Source organism: Somniosus microcephalus, chromosome 12, assembly GCF_052327205.1.
Source record: "Somniosus microcephalus isolate GS21.2 chromosome 12, FLI_Smic_1.0, whole genome shotgun sequence".
Taxonomy (NCBI): domain Eukaryota; kingdom Metazoa; phylum Chordata; class Chondrichthyes; order Squaliformes; family Somniosidae; genus Somniosus; species Somniosus microcephalus.
The window spans coordinates 33,899,622-33,919,922 of record NC_140998.1 but is presented as its reverse complement, the minus strand read 5'-3'; the positions used below and the strand labels follow the sequence as shown (position 1 = coordinate 33,919,922).

General features: G+C 43.4%; 1 protein-coding gene across 2 annotated transcripts in view; it reads right to left on the bottom strand.

Annotated features, from left to right (window-relative positions):
- Nucleotides 1-2,938: 2,938 nt before the first annotated feature.
- Nucleotides 2,939-20,301, bottom strand: part of LOC147109118 (B-cell lymphoma/leukemia 11B-like) — a 237,607-nt gene continuing 220,244 nt past the window's right edge. The window contains exons 3-4 of one of the 2 annotated variants that reach the window (XM_086002742.1): nt 9,266-11,147; nt 2,939-8,028 (exon numbers count right to left, since the gene is read on the bottom strand). In XM_086002742.1, the coding sequence (XP_085858868.1) occupies nt 8,013-8,028; nt 9,266-11,147 (1,898 nt within the window). In that variant the 3' untranslated portion in view covers nt 2,939-8,012. Of the gene's footprint in view, nt 11,148-20,301 lie in introns of both variants that reach the window. The other variant, XM_086002741.1, reaches the window with a different exon arrangement.

The following is a 20,301-nucleotide window of genomic DNA, read 5'->3' as shown; positions in this document are numbered from 1 at the left end:
TCCAGAATAAGGCATGCAATGTAAGATCATTTTCAAGTGGAGGCAACCATAACCATCTTGGAACTTAAGTAAATTTCCATAAACGGCCAGTATGTCCCTAAATGAATTTTCTAAAATATTTTAATTAGCAACTTACTAAAGGTCATGCCCATAGGCTGAAAATGGACAGAATGCTTAACAGTGAATGCTCCCCTTGCTTACAGAAGCAATATGAGTGTCATCAAAGCCGATGACAAAAGAATTGATTTAAGTTTATAGAGAGATTAAATTTATGTAATGAGGAGATGAGATGAGCAATGGGCATAGAACAAACTTCCTGCTGAGAATTACTGGCTTTGTACCATTACTCAAGGCATGTGGATAGTTTTTGTTAATTTTGGCTTTGTATAAATTTTCTTCCCTATCCCTTCCTCTATTAGAAAAAAACAAATCTTGAAGACGAGTCAAGTTTTCAACAATTTGTTTGATTCTAACGTTTAGGCTCCATTCAACCCCACTCAGGAGAATCTAACTGGTGCATTGACTTAATGTACAATTTAGTAGTGAAAATGAACACATTCATTATTACACCGAGGTACCAACCAGCAGGGCTTTTAAATCCATTTATGAGAACTGCAGCACAGGAGTGAGTAAAAATTTACCACAAGCTGTAATATTGGCAGTATGCTAGAAGACTATTAAAAAGTTCCAACGAAAGCAAAAACGATGAGAATAAATCTGTAACATTATTTGAACCTTGACATTAGAACTTGCAGCACACTTTTGTGCATCTTTTATTATACAGGAGTTTCAATAGTAGGAGCTGGGAAATTTTATTGTGCACGTTTTCAGTCTCCTGTGACCTTTTTGATGATATAGGCATTTGGACGTCTTAATGTGCAAGTCTTGTCTCACTGTTGTTTTATCTGTTGAGCCTGTCATTGAAAGTTAGTGGTTAGTAGGTAGACTTGCTTATTTTTAATCAGCTAGTTCAGTCTTGCTTATTGTGCATGTGACAGGAAGAAGGTTAAGCCAAACAGTTATGATAAAAGTACGACTGATGTGCATGCTATGCAGGAAGATTATTTTACTAGAAACATCACTTCTTTATTATTAGGTATACATTCAATGCGGTAAACTCTAAATTTCCCTATTTTGTGTGCTTGAGGGACTACAGCTGCTACAAAGTGCAAAATTCTCCCTTTGTACCCAATATACCAAGCACTCTTGGGTCAAACAATCCTTTGCTGTCTTCTCCAGCGATGTTCCTCTATACCCACTATATGTCGCATCTGTGTAACAGTTCCAGCTCCCATGCTTGCAACTTGTCTATGCCGACTGTGATCTATAGAATACCACTGGACTTTTACACTGTGACCATTAACAGCCAATATATACTTCATTCTAAGATTCCAGTTGATTTGTTATTAAGAAGCACTGTTCAGAAGTCCTGTATATGGCAAACCATTTGAGTAACACTGATAATTCCCAGGATCAGGAATTTATGACAGGAACGGTTACGGAAATTGAGCTCATTTTATCGTGAGCAAAAGACTTTCAGGTGATCTAACGCAAGTTTTCAAGATAATGAAAAGGATTGTTAAAAGTTGATCCAAGGCAATTGCTCACTAATACCAGGGGCCGCAATATTAGGAGTGAAAGTGGGAAGGCTGGTGGGACCCAGGGGGGTAGAGTTGTGGAGCAAGTTCTCAGGGATGGGCACTGACATGGACAGTATAAATGGGTTTAAGATATATGTGTTTCTGGACAATGAAGGGTTTGAGTGATATGGGAGGGGCTTGCTAGGCCTAATGGCTTCTCCCCATTCTGAAAAATTCACTAGGTACTCCTTTTCTTGCTCAAGCCACTTACATATTGATTTTGTTCATCGTTTCTTTGGCCACGGCACATGCTGGATTGTACCTCTACTGTACTTGGGTTTCTGCCAACTCAAGGAGGTCCAGCGTGGCTTCTATTCATTTTGCTATATAGGTTATATGGCACTTAACTCAAAGCACTCCTGTTGAATAAGCTTTCCTTTTCAGTAAAGCAGCCCGCCCTCCACAATGCGGCCACTGTCTGAGACTTTCATTACATTATGTGACCCCAATTCTATGTAGTTATTGCAGACATTGTGAAATTAAATCCCATTCTTAGGTTTTGTTTCAGAAAGTGATCTAACTTATCATGGATGCATAATAATTAGTAGATAGGAAAATTCAACAAAAACAAATCCCTTCCAGAAGGGCGTTATCTTGAAAAGGCTCAGCTGCTTCCTGCCAAGTTTAGAAAAGAACCAGATTTGAAACAAATCTTAATTAAAATGATCAGTTTAAGTCATCCTTTAAGTAAAGGAACCATTACATCTAGTAGACACAGAGGAGCCTTTTTTAAATAAATATAAGCAGTCCATTTTTTTTTATTATTACTCAACTTTGGACAATGAAAAAGTGCAACTGTAAAAAACCAATGGGACAACTGTCTACCGAAAAAGGGAGCGCAAAGAGTGAAAAATGTTGTTTCATTTGTGAGTGAAAAAAGTACCAAAGGATTTTTTGTGTGTAATACCCAAAGGATGGGATGCTGCTCAATAGGTATAAATTGGGCTTGAAAGGTCCTTTATTAAAATATGGTAGAAAAAAAACAGGGTGTACTGGTTAATCCCCAATGGTATGTCACATTGTGCCCTTGGTCCACGTACTAACTGATAACCTATTAACAAAAATCTGATCATTACTGACCCACACAACGGGATGGGTGAGCCTTTCGGACTCAACCAGGTGTCACAGAGTGAATCGCACGTATGTTCCATTATATAGTGCTATCGGAGGTTTTATTATCTCAGTCTTGATTGTGCTCGACTTGACCTGTGATACCATCAGTCATGCAGGTTCTAACTGCTAAACGTATATCTTTAAACCCAGATACTGAAAAGGGAAATAAAATAGGCAGAAAGGTAAAGGTTTGAAGATTGTAAAGATAACTTCTGATTTATTTCTTTCACTTGAAAATGGGACAAACATTTTGGATGAGTGTATGAATGAAATGGTAGACACAAGCTGAAAACAGTGTGGCTTAGGAAAGGGCTTGATTTTGTACAGAGAACAGAACAATAAATATTTCACAAAGCCAAGCTGATGTGACCTCTGGTCAGCACTTCAACATAAAAAAAAGGATAAAGTGCGTCTGTTTTAAACAGAGCACAACACAAGCAATAATAAATAGTTCAAACTTGTAGTATAAGACCAAATCTCAAGTTACAATAAAAAGCTCTAAATACAGAAATAGAAAAAAAGCTAATAAAATATTTTGCCTTGCCGTTACAAATAGGTCCAACTCAAGTGGCATTGATTTGCTTTGCATTTTAAGTACAATTCTTAAAAACACAACAGCACCATTAAAGTGTTTTGGTCATGATAAAACAACCTGTGGACTGTATTTAACAGAGGTGGGATGAAACGTGAGCTCTTAACCTTTGAATGTTTTGTCAGGGTTTTTTTCCTTGCAAATCTATATACAGAAAAGTACACAATGTTGACTGGTTTGTGGTAAAGGGCAGCATGGGGAATTGAATCTTGTGTGGTGGCACACAATGCCAGAAGCTGCTAAAGCAGCACAGCCCGAGCACAAAATAGTGACAGGGACCAATGTCAGAGAATTAAACACCACTACATAAAGGAGCAATCAATGAATCCTAAACTGTCCTAATGTGAACTATTCATAGGTGGATACCTGTACAATAAACTACCGTTTCCAGTGTATTTTTTTTAGTCAACTTTAGGAAAGCAGGTACTACTAGTTCTTTACATGAACCCATTGTGTTCACACTGGCTCAGTTTAGAGTTCATTAATCCCCGGCACCAAGTAATGGCATCTGGCATTTTCAGCAGAAGGTGCTTCCTTCCGTACTGTAAATCCATGGCTTCTCAAGAGATGAAATGTGACAACTCAGGAAAATAATCTAGGTTCGCCTAGTTCTGTGTCCATTGGAGTCTATGTGGTGTCTGTCAATACTCAGATCCTTAGTCATCACCGAGATGATTACCTCTTTCCCTCTTTGTGGGCTGAAAAGACTGTGCTGTAGAACATTGCTGTAACACATTAGATTCAGTTCCCTGCCTCCCTTCAGTGGTATGAAACCTTCTCTAAATGAGCGATACCTGTCTTTCCTATACATTCTCGTATTGTTACCTATTCCCCTCCCCCCCCGCCCCCCCCATATAGTTATTTACTTAAAAATGAAAACTTTCCTGTGTGCAGAGCACCACTTGGAGGACGGGAGTATATCGAGGGCACATTGCCACCTTACATTGGTTGGAAGGGGTTGGCTCCATGGATTGTACCCTACTGACATGATTAATTCAACATTTTTTTTTGGTTGGGTCAATGAGAATTTCACATGGGTCAAAGTTGACCCCATCGTTTCTGTTGCCCAACCCAAGGGAGGTCCATCTCTTGGCTTGATGGGGCTGAAACTCAGCTCTGGCTTGGAATGATGTTGACCTTCCGTCCACCTCATTGAACTACCTGTGGTAGGTAGAATGTTGCGGGGGAAACAAAGACATCATAGAGAACACTGTCTACTAGAGCTTTAGAAAACTGGGGCAAATGGTCACTTGTCACCTTGTATAAATAAAAGTAAAAATCAATTAAAAATATACAATTGTCAACAGATAAAACTCCAAAATAATGACACGTCTATTTGGAACCTAATGATATTTTCCATTTGATGTCAATGTATTATTCCTAAGTATTATTCCTAAGTCCACTTTCCGGTCCACTCTTTTACTGCAGTGATGGCAGATGTGTCATTTGCAGAATTAGCCACAGTGCTCTTTCCGCCATCTGTGTGCTTCGTAAGGAAGACGTAACAGGGGCGTTATTTGGCCAAGTTCTCTGCTGCCAGCGCGTGCTCGGAAAATGGAGGCTGTCAGGCCAGGGAGACTGGCAGAAGCCTCGAGAAGGGCTTTCAACTCTACACTGAAGAAGGGGGTTGGCTCCATGGATTGTACTTTACTGACTTGATTGATTCAACAATTTTTTTTGGTTTGGCCAATGAGAATTTCACATGGGTCAAAGTTGGCACTGTTGTTTCTGTTGCCCAACCCAAGGGAGGTCCATCTCTTGGATTGATGGGGCTGAAACACTGCCCTGGCTTGGAATGATGTTGACCTACTTTCCACCTCATTGAACTACCTGTGGAAGGTAGAAGGTTGCGGGGGAAACAAAGGCATCATAGAGAACACTGTCTACTAGAGCTTTAGAAAACTGGGGCAAATGGTCACTTGTCACCTGATATAAATAAATATCGATTAAAAATATGTAATTGTCAACAGCTGACACAACCTAGCCCAAACAGCAATAGTTGCAGATTAACAGATATGCAATGGAGTCTCTACAGCTTTCATGCTACATTTTATTTACAGAAAATGCACTGGAATGCCTGAATATCAAACTCACTGACAACTGGATACTTCAAGTCACTTAGCGCAGAAGCTGATAAGCAACTTAAAATCCGTGGAGGTTAATGAATGCTGCCCATGTCTTTAGGTAGTGGAGTGCAAATATTTCAGACCTTGATAGTTAAAGGTTATACAGTTATTCGTCCAGAATGGTTTATTTTGTCCACCTCCCCCCTTTAGTGCAAATTTCAAAGTGTCAAAATACAAACAGTTTCATCCCACCTCTTACCTATTATTATCATTATATATGTTGAGGAACCCGTGGAATGTGAAATAAGGAGTGAATGATCCTGTTAACACAAGAAACCAAATGGCAGTTTAGATCAACACATACTTCTACCTGCCTCATCGGTTTTACACAGCAGCAGATCAAGGAGGCCCGAAACCCAAATCCCCATGGAAACGTCAAACAAAACAGTGCCATGCGCGCAATGTGGATGCATCAGGGACAAGAGAGGAGGAGAAAATAAAAATATGGAACTACTGAAGGTAGTTCCACTGTGGAGAAATGCAGTTATCTATTCTTTACCACTAGTGGTCTCTAGCACACTAATAACTGGGCACATTAGTGACATCTAGTGGTAACTACTTACTGCACAAATCATTCTTTAATTTAATCATTCATTTTTCTTCAAGAAAGAAAAACTGGGCAACTATTTTACAAAAACAAAATGGCAGAAATGTGCCCAAAATAATGAAACTTCTCATCCCTGTGAGCATACACCTGCCCAGCATGTACACGACATAACCCATCTGCTGTCTTCAACACGTTTTAGTCTTCATTCAGTCGGATTTACATTGATCTAACTCTGACCACCACAGATCGGAACAGAGTCCGTGTGAACAGGGAGAGTGAAGGCAGCAAATCACAAAGGAAAAAAAAACAAACTCGAAACAGACTGGCAAAACTGTAAACCGTGCATATCCAACAGGGAAATCTGGGTGGGGGGGAGAAACTGTACAACTGAAAATCGAATTATCAGTGACCAGCAATGCATTTCCTAATTCCTTTTTGTATTTTTTTTAACAAAAGGTCGTTACACGACCTTTTTTTTTTCTCCTGTACAATAAGATTTCAGAACATACAAATTATTTTTGCACTATTTTTATCCTGCCAAAATTAAAAAAATATATTATGGCAGCCTGTGTGTTCTTTTTCTAATCCACTACCAAAAAAAAAGGTACCTTTTTTTGTTGTACCTTTAAAAGGACAAGCAAACAGTTAAAAAATACAAGCTCCTGTATAAATACAGCAAGTGCCTACACTATTATGAACCAATACCAAGTAACCATTCCAGAGAAACAGAGAGGGAAAAAAGTACAGGTCAGGAATGTGATTTAAGCAAAGCAATTACATGAATATGCACTTTTCTACTTTTTTTTCTTGTCTACATATGGTAGCAGTAATCGTTCTTCCCAATACAAGTTCTATACAATTTTTGAAAAAAGATAAAACACCCAAGGCAAAAAAGTCTACTAAAACTGATAGTCAATTAGACTTTACAATTACAGTGACAAGTACAATTTTAGACCCACAAATTTACTGCAACAATTTCCATTTTTGAAAAAAAAAAAAAAAAAAATTTTTTTTTTGTTTTTTTTTCGCTCCATTTTGTAAAATGCCCAGGCATTCTCCATTATTACAAATACTGGTACACTTTTACAGTGATCAAGAAACTGTAATATATATATTAAACCCCGTCACCAGTTGAATCAGAGAACCAATATACACATGGCCATAATGGCATCCATGTATTTACTAAGCAAACTTCGGAAAAAAAAAACCTCTTGATCATTCAACAAACACACGCACGCACGCACACACAATTTTTTTTGTTGTTTTTTTCCACCCTTGTATATATTCAATACTGTAAACTTATTCGAGACTGAGTGCACTAAAGTCTGTTCAGAACAAAAAAAAAAGGAGTAGCCATTGTTCCTGATGAGTAACTGTCTTTACGTTCTTGTCGGGACTCTGGAGGCGTCTTTTTTTTTTAAACGTTTGAGCCTTGCTACAGTGGGGTTCCCACAGTTTAAGCAGCGTCCTGCAGCGTCAATTGATGAGCACAGACCGGCAGACTGGTTTTCCGAAGTTGATTAGATGGGTAGGGGGGGCAAGTGGGGGGGGGAGGTGGGGGGATGGGGAAGGGGTGTTGTCTCGTCTTCACCAACTTGTAGCGGCTGGCGTGAAGGTCCGCTGATTTATTTTGTTTGTTTTTGTTTACCAAAGCTGGATTGTTGGTGCGTGTAGAACTCTAGAATCTATAATGACGTACATTTTTCTCATTGTTGTGTGATTTTTTTTCTCTCTTCTTCAAATCAGTACTTTTTTTTTTACTTCACAAAAAATGGTTTTGCATTTGTCTCAGAGACTCATTAGGAAGATCAAATATTCAAGGCACTCATGTCAAATTGAATGGCAGTATAAAAACCGTCAACTGACATTAACATTTTTTTTATAGTGCCAGCATTGTGAATGCTATGCTAAGCAACACTGACACTTTTAATCTCAGTTGTTCCCTAATGTATACCATAACCCTTTTGGACCATAGATTTCCCATAGTTTCTTGTTCAGAAGTCGCAGTTTCTATAATTAAAAAAACAAATATGTTAAGGTGCGGGTTCAAAAAAAGGAAAATATCTCAGGTACAAATTTAGCTATTTAACACAATGGCCAAAGACCATCTACTCCTATTGGCAAAATACCAGTGAATTTCTACAATAATGCATATCGCTCATAATCGAGCACAGATGTATCCGTAGGTGTTGGCAATAATGCACTTTCGTCTTTGCTCAGATTTACTAGGCTGTGCATTTTATTCACTAATTAATAACACAACTAAATGTCCATTATTGCTTAGGTTAAGTTTCTGGCTGGTACAACTGGGCACCAGGTAGTAAACTGCCTCTCTCATTTGCCTGCTTCTATTTTTTTTTTAAATCGTTATAAACTGTCTTAGCTTTAGCCAGGCGTCATTGACTAAAAAAAACCGACAACGGCAGTTCCAGACACCAGAGGCTGGCGAGATCAGTGCTACATTTCGAACCCAGCTTGCGATAAAAACCTGTTAAGTGCTACGATTAGGATTGTGATCCGCTGTGGCTTTTTCTTTTCTTAAAAATCTCTTTAAAAATTTTTTTGTGTGCAATTCCAATCCGTCCTCCAAACCCCCACCCCCCCCCTTTTCAAAAATAAAATAAAAGAATGAATAAACGCGGCTTCTATTCAAGAAATTACTGTGTTGAGTAGCTTAACTATTCAAGTCCACATAAACAGCGGCCCGAGAAAAGGGTTATTTCTACAGATCTGCACCTCAAAATGCAAGTAATCTCAGTTTTTTTTAAAAAAGCGGGTAAAATCAAAAGGGATACCCAAAAAAAAAGAAGTTTCAAACAACGAAAAAAAAAGGAAAAGAAAAAAAAGTACCTGCACATGATGCTTGAAAAAATATTTTTAAAAAATAATAAATACAGAAATTATTGCACAGTTGAAAAGGCTCAACATGATTTTACTGCCTCTACATCACCCTCAGGTTTGATTGAGCTTCTCAGATACAAATTATACCTTGAAAATATTTAAGTGCCACAGGAGGCACTCTGGGCCGACTTTCTCAGTTGGCAATTAATTAAGCTTTACAATTGAATTTTTGTGTGTGTGTGTGTTTTTTTTTTAAAACCAAGTCTCTTTTTACTTCAAGGAGCTTTAGCTTCTTTCTGCTTGTTCGATTTTTACGTCGCTTGTCAGCAAGTGTTCTCCGTGCCATTTTTTCATGTGTTTCTCAAGGGTGCTGTAAACGCTGAAGGGCATTTGACAAATGTCGCACCTGTAAACCTCCTTGCCGATCTGGCCGTGCGTTTTCATGTGGCGCGTCAGCTTGCTGCTCTGGGCGCATGCATAGTTGCAGAGCTCGCATTTATAAGGCCGTTCGCCGGTGTGGCTCCTGCGGTGCACTGTCAAGTTGCTGCAGTTTTTGAACACTTTGCCGCAGTACTCGCAAGTGTCGCTCCGGCGCCCTTCCTTGGAGCTCGGCCTCCCCGGGCCGGGCCCTCCCATGTGGGGGGTGCTGCCGCTGCTGGCCGTGCCGCTGCGCCCCGAGAGACCCCCATCCAGCATGTCCCCGGGCGGGGTGGAGAACCTCAGGCTGCCGTTCTCCGAGGAGTGCTCGGAAGAAGTGGCGAAGGGAGATTGTCTGGAGTCGCCGAAGCCCAGGAAGGGGTCTTTCATGAAGTGCCTTGATGCTGCGTAGCCCACCAGCCATTGGGAGTAAACATTCTCGGAGGGAATTAAAGGGGCCGAGGACAAGTCTAGGTCTTTCTCCATTTTGATTCTTTTCGCAGAAGCGATTGACAGAGAGGGACTGGTGATAGGAGGAGGTTTCCGAGGCAACATGATAGGGAAAGGCTCGCCGGGACCAAAACCTCTTCCGTTCACTGTGCCGTCTTCCGGCCGGTCCAGTTCTCCTGCAACAGAGTCTTCGTCTCCAGTGTCTCTCTGACCGTCAGACGATCGTTTCGAGAAGATATTACGTTTCTGCTTGTCAGTCAGCACGTCGCTGTAATGCTGGATTGCACGGAGGCCTACATTTTCCATGACTTTGCCCAGAACACAGTGCTTTTCGTTCACTGGCAGTTTGAAGCCATTCTCTCGGTTGCGACTCAGCTCGGAGTCCATACTGAAGCTGGACTCGGGCCGGCTTTCATTCTCCAATTCCTCCTCCTCTTCCTCCTCCTCCTCCTCTTCCTCCTCCTCGTTCTCATTCACCAGGCCAGTGTTGAAATTCGTTATGTTGGCTTTTAGGCCGCAGCCTTCTCCGCCAGCGTGCTCACTGGTGCCGGGCTCGGGGGAACTTGTGGTGGACAGTCCATCGTCTGACCGGCCTGTGATAGAGGCTGACTTGTGTATGTGTGTCTTCATGTGACGTTTCAGTTTGCTGGCCTGGGAGCAGGCATGGTCACAGAGCTGACATTTGTACGGCTTCTCCCCTGTGTGGCTGCGCCGATGGACAATCAGATTGCTCTGGAACTTGAAGGTTTTCCCGCAGAACTCGCAGGACTTGCTCTTGGCCTGCGACTGAGGAGGGGTTGTGCTGCTGGGGGGCATGGGAGGCAGTGGCGGAGTGCTCAGAAACGGTGACTTGGGGCTGGGCTGGAAGGGCTGAAGTAAGCGATGCATAGGATTGTGACGGCTGGGCGACAAGGGCGGAGTGGAGTTGCTGTTCCCTGCCAGTTCTCGGAGCCTCCTAGAGAAGTCCATGGTCTGGGATTCTATACCCAGTGGGTGGTTCAAGCGCATTACTCTGTCAAAGGCACTATGATGCTGAGATACCAAGCCCATTTCATCAGCACTAAGGCGGTCCAGACGATGCGGGTCTAGATGATGGCGAGGCGGCGGGCTGAAAATGGGGGGAGTATTGGGGAGACGACCATCGCCAAAGCCCGGGTGCTCCTGAAGGATAGGTCCAGTCATCCGCAGCAGGTTGAAAGGATTGTTCTCACCCAGGAAAGTAGTAAGAGGGGACTGTGAGATGGGGTCTGGGCCCAAGGAGGGTGGCAGGCCAATCCGAGGAGTAAGAGGGCTGTTCGATGGGTGCGTCTCCAAGTAAATGCGGAATCCATGTGTATTCTGTGCGTGTTGGAGCAGGAACCAGGCGCTCGTGAAAGGCTGCTTGCATGTTGTGCAAATGTAGCTTGAAGGCTCATCTTTACCTGCAAGAAAACAGAAAGATGCATTTTGTTAAAATAATATCACCAACAACTTGCATTTATACAGCACTTTTAATGTCGTAAAACGTTCCACGGCGCTTCATAGGAGTGTTATCAGAGAGAGGGGGGGCGAGGCCATGGAGCGATTTGAACAATAGGATTAGAATTTTAAATTCGAGGCATTGCTGGAACGAGAGCCAATGTAGGTCAGCCAGCACACGGGGCGATAGGTGAACGGGACTTGGTGCGAGTTAGGACAGCAGTCTCAATCCCACAATCAGTAGAAGACAACATGATCTTACTAGAGTGGATCTTCCTGTTCCTGCACCTACAGCTATTGGACCACTGGTATGTGTAAATGCAGGTAAAGTCAGAGCAGGGAAGATCATCTGGTCAGTGGGGAACCGCCCTGATTTTCCGGCCCTTTAAATAAATGGATGGGGGGGAAAAAAATTGTCCCAGCTCAGGTAGGGGAGTGTGCTCCTCCCTGCCCAATGTTCCCTTAACTCCATGCGCCCAGGTGATCCGATAGTCCCAGGTGCAGGAATGTGAAAATCTTATCTGCAGACCTAGGGGTGTTGTGCAGAGGCCTCGCCAAGTTGCTGAAACAAGTAGGAACAAAAGAAAGGATAAATCAGAAAATCGCAGTTCGGGGACGGCAAGCCTGTAAAGAGGGGAGATGAGGAGAATATTTTTTTTTTAATTTTATGCGGTGAGTTGCCGTGATCTGGAATGGCACTGCCTGAAAGGGTGAAGGAAGCAGGTTCAATAGTAACTTTCAAAAGGGAATTGGATAAATGCTCGAAAAATAAAGAATTGCAGGGCTATGGAGACCGGGGTGGGTGGCTAATTGGACAGCTCTACCAAAGAGTTGGCAGAGACACGATGAGCCGAATGGCCTCTTTCTGGGCGGTATCATTCTAGAGGGAGGGACGACTGACGCAAGCAAGGAATTCCAGTGTTGAAGTCTTCAGAAGGCTGAGTTAGAGCAGCGTGATGTGTCTTGGCTTTAACACAACGGGGGGTGCAGGAGAGAGAGAGAGAGATTGTAGGATGGTGTGTGTAGCTGGTCTCATCACTTTAAAATTTCAATGAAAGTCAATTTTCTATTAGTTTAATCTAATGCTGTGACAGAATCAATTATAATGCACAGGCATCCAAAAGCTATTTTTCAATAATTAGCAAACAAAGCATGGACTGAATCATGTAGCATTATCTCTGCTGGTAAATGAATATAAACCGGAGACCTCTAACAGTCACAGAGGTCAACTGTTTAGACCAGTCAGTCCTCGCCAAATCAGCTGCATTCTCACAGCTCAATTTATTGCAGCCGTTGATACACCGCAGCGAAATATCTTAAGTCAGTCAGTACTTGGAAGACAAGCAGGAATGAAAGAGAGTTTCCTTATGGAATGGTTCCTCTTGCTGTTATAATTCTGCTGCCTCCCTCAATTTTAACCCCCCCTCCTTCGCCCCCAAGCCTGTTATCTTGGCCCCACGCTCATATTACCACCCCCCCGCCTTAGCTAACATGGTCCAGTCTGCACTTATCTCCACAGATGCAATAAACAGAACGTTCCCTTGGTCAAGTCACAAGATGTTGCGTGTGACCAGTCCAGGAGAGAACTTTCATCCTCCTCTCCTCTTGACAACCTGACAAACGTAATCCCGAGCGTGAATGGGAGAGCATGATCCAAATGTTGGCCTTCTGGTTGACAGTAAGGTGCTTCCGAGCAGCAGCTAGCTGGCAGCCTTCATCAGCCCTTGCTTTTAATCTTGGATTTTAATCCGAAATGTGCCTTGTGACGCAAATTGTGTATGTGGTGGCTCAAATAAATTGACTTATTTTAAGAGAAAATAAATACATTCAAAGCCACAAAGCATGCACAGTAGAAACATCTCACTGTTGGCTGCTGCAAATGCTTATCTGCCCCGTGGAAATGGTCGCAATCAGCTTCTGAATTAAAGCATGTTATCTGAGCAGACCCCAGTCCTCTCGAGCTCCAGCCACAGGAGCCGCCAGCTCGATATTAACACTGTCGACCGACTGCATCCTCACAACATAGGACCTGTAAGGAGGTCCCAGGAGTGGTATTCTATCCATTTAATGTGCAGCCGCATCCTTCACCTTGGGTTTTACCTGCTTCTCCTGGCTTTGAATTAATCAATTAATCAGAGACAGCTGTTCAATTATACTTCTAAAAATTTACTGGAGATCTCTACAGCCATTTCCATATGGTTCCTGATGAGGGGAACTTTAATGACCTGCTCACTGCTGCACTACTCAATGAAGAATGCCATTAATGTTTTTTCATTAAGGCTGTCCCAGTACATTGTGTTAATATGATAGCCTAATTCTTTATCTTTTACTGACAGGACTTAACCCTCCCTTCCAAGTTGTTCAAAATGATAGGTGGATGAGAAAATTGCCAGCTCAAGAACAAACCTTGCCTTCCTCCTCCTCTCCCCCTCACCACCTTAAAGCATATACATTATATCGTTGTTAAAACAAAACATAGTGCAAAGAATATTTATTTTGTTGATTTGGGGCTTTTGTCTCCTCACATTGCTGAAATTCAGCATGAGCCATTCAACTGGGCACCAGCTTTTGACAGGTTCAGATGGACGTGTAGCCAAGAGAAATAAGAAAGTAAAATATAGAAACAAGCAAGGGCCCCCACTTGAAAATACACACATCCACCGAACACATGGCTTTTTCATTAGAAGTGTTCCAGAGGTGAACTTACAATGTAATCAGCATTCTCTAAATGAATTGAGTTTCGATATCTTCTCGCTGACCCTAGAAAACGCTCTCACGGCTACCCGCCAGCATTTCCACAAAGATGCTTTTAAACATTTCCAACTAAGTTCTCTCAGATCTCTTCAGCACAGTACCGGCAGTAGATCTGTACAGATCAGTCAGCTCTATGGAGAAAAACAATGCCATGCACTGTGAACTTCTTGTCACTTAAAAAGCGTGTCCTTGGCATCAAGCCGCAGGAACTGGAAGAGACCATTCGGCTAATCAGGCTCACCAGCTTTTTGATTAACTTCAACCCATTTTCCACCCTCTCACCATACCCCTCCATCCTCCTCCTGCTCAAGAAATACATCTAGCTGTCTCCTAAACCTGTAGCATTTGTTTCAAAGGTTTTCCCTTGTAACTTATTCCATACGCCCACTACCATTTGCAGGAATTCTCGAATCACTCCTAATTTTTAAATGATATCCCTTAGCTTCTGAATCCTATTTTCTGGAGAGAGAAGGGAATGAGAAAGTGGGTAGGCGGCGTTGATCTAAGCAATGGGTTTGTTTGGTTTAATAGGCCTAGAAATTCACTGGCCTTAGCGCCGCTTTTGAGGCGCTAGAGGGCCTAGCGCCGAAGTTATGGCCAGTTTAGAAATTGACAGGGGCCCTAAATCGGCGTTAGGCCAGTAGCGCTGCGCCGGCACCGATGACGTCATCGGTGTGCGCAGCGTCCCGGTTGCCATGGTAACCCGCCCGAACTCGGAAATTGAGTTGCGGCCGCCTCGCCCGTGGCAGCCGCAAGCAACGTTCTGGCAGAGGTGCCTTACAGAACTTTGCGCCGGCGCATTAAAGGCCCCGCGGCGGCCGGCCGCTTTCCCGCCGGCCGCCTGGCCGCAGCTCCCTCCCCGGACTTCCCCCCGCCCCCCCCCCCCGGAACAGAAGCAAGCCCGGCACTTGTCCGAGGTGCCGGGCTCATTTTTAAAAAGATTATCGCGGGCCGCGGCCGGGTGCAGGCAGCTCCTCCTTAACGGAAGGAGGAGGCCTGCACTTCCCGAGCCTGCCGCACCGCAGCGGGCGCCGCAGCGCCGGAATAGCGCCGCAATGCGGCGCGTGGCGCCAGTTTTGAGGCGCTGAGACCCCTCAGTAGCGCCGGCAGCCGTTTGGGCGCGGCGCTACTGAATTTTTGGCGCGCGCAGGGGGACTTAGCGCCGGCACTAACTTCCGGCGCTAAAGCCCTCGCTGCGCCAAAACCGAATTTCTAGGCCACAGTCTTTTACTGGTCCTAAAAAGTGTCTGCGGTGATTGTGTACAAAGTTGTTGCTACACTCTCCCAATAGGTATTAGATCAAATGGTATATGCTTTTTAAATTTTGAAATGCTGGTTCTTTTCTTTAATATTTGCATTTATAAGTATAAGAATAAGAGGTCCTTGATGCGGTTTGTACCGATAAAGAAAACACCGCATTTAGGTTGAATGCAACTAGCTAAGTGGCCACTTGACATCTAACCAGTTGGATTTTTCCTATTTTCTCTCTAATTTCTTCCCTCCTCGCCCCTCCCGTCTTGGAGGTCTCCCTGGGATCCTGGCTCTTCCTGGATACGGTGGCCAAGCGACCTTTACTCACGTGTGAACCTTGACAGTGAATGCTGGCAGGCTAGCTGAGCATGCCGGACCTGTCTGAACACGTGCGCACTTACATAAAGGGGATTGCTGTACAGCGAATCAGGAACGGAAGCCGTGGTCATTTTCCCCCCCTCTCTAACCCAAGGGCACTGCGGTCAGTCTTAACGCCCTACCTCTCCCTGGTCATCTAACACCACAGATTGAGCCTGCAACCCTACTGGTTTGTGAGGCTCAAAGACAGGCACGTTGCCGCTGAACCAGTGGGATTCCTGTATCGGTTAATCATTGTATTCTTTAATGCAGAAATCATTGCCCCTACTGGGCTATACAAAGCAATTACATTTTTGATATAGGTGAAACTCAAGGGAAAACGCAACAATGATTCAAGCCCAGAGTGAACAGCGAATCCATCGCACTAAGCACGATATACTAGGTGTACCAGTTTACAAAGAATTATCAGCAACCTTAATGCAATTTGCTTTGTTCACATTTTTGTTTTAAAAGGGTGACATTTCAAGGTATCACTGGAGTTCTGACCCGGAGAAGCAAGTGATCCCCACAGCACAAGAGAGCTGAACCCTCAGTAAGAGAGCGAGTCATTAAACCATCAGTAAGAGCTAGTCATTAACCCGGAATAGTGATGTTAATTCAGCTAACCCACACTGTTGGTCTCAACTCTTCCTTCAAACCAGCTCCCTGATGCCATGAGCACCCAGAGTTTTCATTTTGAATTTGTTGGAATGTGGGGGGAGGGGGGGGGCGTGGAGGGGGAGAAAAATCTATCAGCAGTTAAAGGTGAACTTATTGGCTGACAGATTTTGAATTTTAGCCTTTTGAGAAATATGCAAGAAATAAACTCCAAGCGAGTGAGCTTTTAATTGAAATCAGTACAGTAAATTCACGGCAAAGTTTTTTTTTAAGTAGTTTGATCAAAGGGTGGCCATGATCCCCTACAGGTGCCATTCCGCCCTATCCCGTCCCTTCAGCCTAATGACGGGAATGAGGGTCGCGACTGACTGACGGCTGGGCGGGGGGCGAATGTAGTACTCGCCATCACTAAACCTCAGCCAGCCATCCCCCTTCCCCGCCATTGCCTGGCATGGAAAGATCCCGTGGTCCTCCAGCAGTCCTGTGGCGATCTGATAAAATACACCTAGTTGAATTCAGAAAACAAGCCAAGACACGCTCTTTCACGCTCTGTATTCAGGCTCATTGTTCATAATTGAAACGGGTTACCCTATAAGGCAGGGCCTTCAAAGGGCGACGCATTTGGCTCCCTTTACGTTGACAGATTTATTACAGACAATGGTGCATGGAGAATCAGTGAAGGCCCAACTGTGTCCCGTATTTCTTTCACAGATAACTAGATACAATTTTCAGACTTTGGTTATTCATCGAGATACCCTTCACCAATGTATTTATCTAGATATAAGCAAAGCCTGTTGAATAAAATTCCAGCTTTTAAATCCTGATAATTTACTATTACTTTGACATGTTTTGATAGTTCTTCTGCAAAAGGGAAGTTTACAGATCCATGTCTGTCAGATCTCCTGAAGGGGGCGCTGGTTTGGTTTGCTCAGATCTGCAGGGAAATTCTTTCATGTACTTTGGTGAAGTTTTAACTTTGGACTCTGCATTTCAGTAGCTTTGATACATGCCAACCGGAGAAAAAGAGCGTATAATCCAGAAATAAACTGTTAAATACATCGACCTTTATGTCACGTAGGAGAGCTCGCTTAAACCATGTGCAATTATCGAGCCCAATAGTTTTCAGGGGAAAATAGGCAAACTCACAGAAGTCAACCGCAAAATAGCGGTGAAAATCCCTTGTATATAAAGATGGAACTGAACTTTTTCAGTTACCATGAACCAGTGACCCAGCTATTGTGTTAAAACAAGTTCCTGTAAGATTGGACAGAACTCCTGATCCAACGCTTGGCGCTAGTGCAATAAGACTCAATTGGCAAAAGTAAAATTGCAAAGTCCTGTCTCACGAATTCAAGCCAGGAATAATTCAATTTTGGTACAGGGTTTATGAAACTTGCAGTAAAGGGACACTATTGTCGGGAACACTTACAAAAGGCTTCGTATTCCTCCAGCAACACAAAAGCAAAATACTGCAGATGCAGTATTCCTTCAGAACTTGCTACTTTTTTTTTTTAACTTGCTAGGTATAAATGTGGTTTTATATATTTTTTTAAATTAAAAAATTGTTGATATCCCAGCGTGTGCTGCGGTTAGCTCAGCGATGCATAGTTATCAGCCGATGAGATTTCATAAAAATCAATCAGAGAATGGCTAATTGAAAACCTCAGATTGTTAACAGTTATGTTTTCCATTAGCTCCCACCATAGTAAATCTACACAAACCTCCTGCCTAATCCCACGAGCCAATGTACAGACAGTATTTTAATTTTAATGGAGCTATGCAGAGCATACATTTAGCAACTAAGTGGTAATTGACATTACACAGACACAGTCTCATAGCCACATTATATAGGTTAGCAAATACAGAGGGGAGTCATTAATGGGGCAGAGCAAACAAATGATAATGTATGTATGCAGTGCTGAATGATGTGATGTTGAGAGTGTTGGGTCTTGTGGGATTTATAAAACAGAAGAAAGTGGCAACGGAACACTAGTAAATTTGTCTCATTTGTCTATTAAATTAAAGGTCAGCCTTCTGACCTGAAACACAATAAAATATTGTAACTTCAGAGTGGGACTGTGTCGGTGCTTACTCAATCTGACTCTGAGCAGACACCCAATCCTTTTCTCCCGGTGTCGGCTTCGTTCACTTGGTAGCACTCTCACCTCCAAGTCAAGGAGGTTGTGAGTTCAAGCGTCGCTCCGGGTCTCCAGCACCTAATAATCCAGGCTGACTCTTTGGCCCAGCGTTGAAGGAGTGCCAAGACGTCAGAGGTGCCATCTTTCATGTGAGATGTTAACCACCTCTTCCCCCCCTGCCACCCCCCCCCACCCCCGCCCCCACCCATCGGGCCTCTTCTACATGCTCAGCTGGAACCGTGGTCCTATTTGAAGACGTTCTCCTGGTGTTCCTGGCCAACTTTCCTCACTTGGCCAGCACCAGCAAAAACGGGCTAACTGGTCATTTACCTCATTTGCTGTTTGCACACAGAATTGGCTGCTGCATTTGGCCACATTACAACAGTAACTATACTTCAAAAGAGCTTCGTTGATGGTGAAATGTTCTGGGACATCCCCAGGAAGGGGTAAGCTGCTATGTAAACTCCTGTCTTTTTTCCCTGAGTTTCTGCAACTACAAGTGAATACAGGAAACTCTCTGACCGACGGGACCGGGATGGCGCCGGTTGATTAAAAATTCCGGATGACGGAGAGGGTTATCTACCAAGGCTATTTTTAACAAACAAAGAGTCAGACTCCTGTTATTGAGGTGTTTGGACTTCTGACAGTGCCAAGAAGCCGAGTAGTGGCAGTTTGGAGAACTACCCACACTGACTAACTCAGCCACCATGGGAGACTTGGACTCGGCAACATTGCAGGTTATTGAGGTGTTTTCGGAGTATGAATTTTTCCGGTTAATAGAGAATTCCGGATATTTAGGTGCTGTTTAAACAAGAGTTTCCTGTACTTGCTTGAGTTCTGATAAAGGGCGTAAATAATAAATCCACCTCCTTTGCAGAGGCTGCTGGACCTGCCATGCATTTTTGTTTCGCTTTCAGACTTCCACTATTTGCAATTCTTTTTATCGTAATACTAACAATTCTTCTCTGGAAGCAAACAAGACAGCAGTGACTTAATAGACATTATTCACAACAGTGAAATATCAACGGCAAGTGACCCAATTAAAAAGTAGAGGGGCGCAGTGATGCTACCAAACTGCACTGCACTCTCAGTAATTGACAATAAAAACTTAGCAACGTCTCCTTCTTCAAAAGATGCAAGAAATTCTGGACAGTGGAATATGTCTTTGTTTTACTGGTAATCAGTGCCCCCCAGAAATCGATTTTACAAAAGAAAATTACACGACCAATTGTCTTTATAGTTAAGCAAGATAGACTAGTGCCAGACCACAGTGAGCCCTGTATAATTTCCTCTGGTCTCACACACAGTGGGTGGAGCTTTAGTATGCAGAGTGTACTGTCGTACTGTCCAGATGCACCGTGGTTATCTTCTACACCAAACTTTGACTACTACTGTACTTTAATGCTAGTATTTCTTCAAATGGTGGGCTGGGATGGGGCGGGGAAGAAGAATTGAAAGTGGAGGGTTAAGTGCCCTCTCTGGACCCTCTGCCAAGTCCGAAATCTTCTCTTGATCAGACTGCTCATCTGAGTGATACGCAAACTGATTCCTTGGCCTGTTTCCTTTTCTGTCCTAACATGACTAAACCTAGACAAATGAACGTCAGGTTGTGACGAGAGCTTGGGGTTGAAAATTAAACATATTTTATGGTCCAAATGTCAAAGCTGCATCTTTTTTCACCCTCATTTCCTAAAGGCACTGACTCAATGTGGGTCACTGGCTGCCACAATGAGTGTCAAGAGGCTACCCGTGATTCTGTCCCCACCGGACATCCAGGCACTCGCACTTTCAGACCCGAGACTGACTAACTCTGTGCAGACTGGGGAGGCGGGGGGAAACTGACCTGGGACCCTCATGGACTGCTCAACAGCCACCTCATTTATTAAAAGCCCAAACTCCTGAAGCATTCACATCATCAGCGCTTGATTAGAGCAAATGGCATTTGAACTCGAACAACTGCTGAATTCAGCGAACAGGTGCTTTTGGAATCCCCAATTTT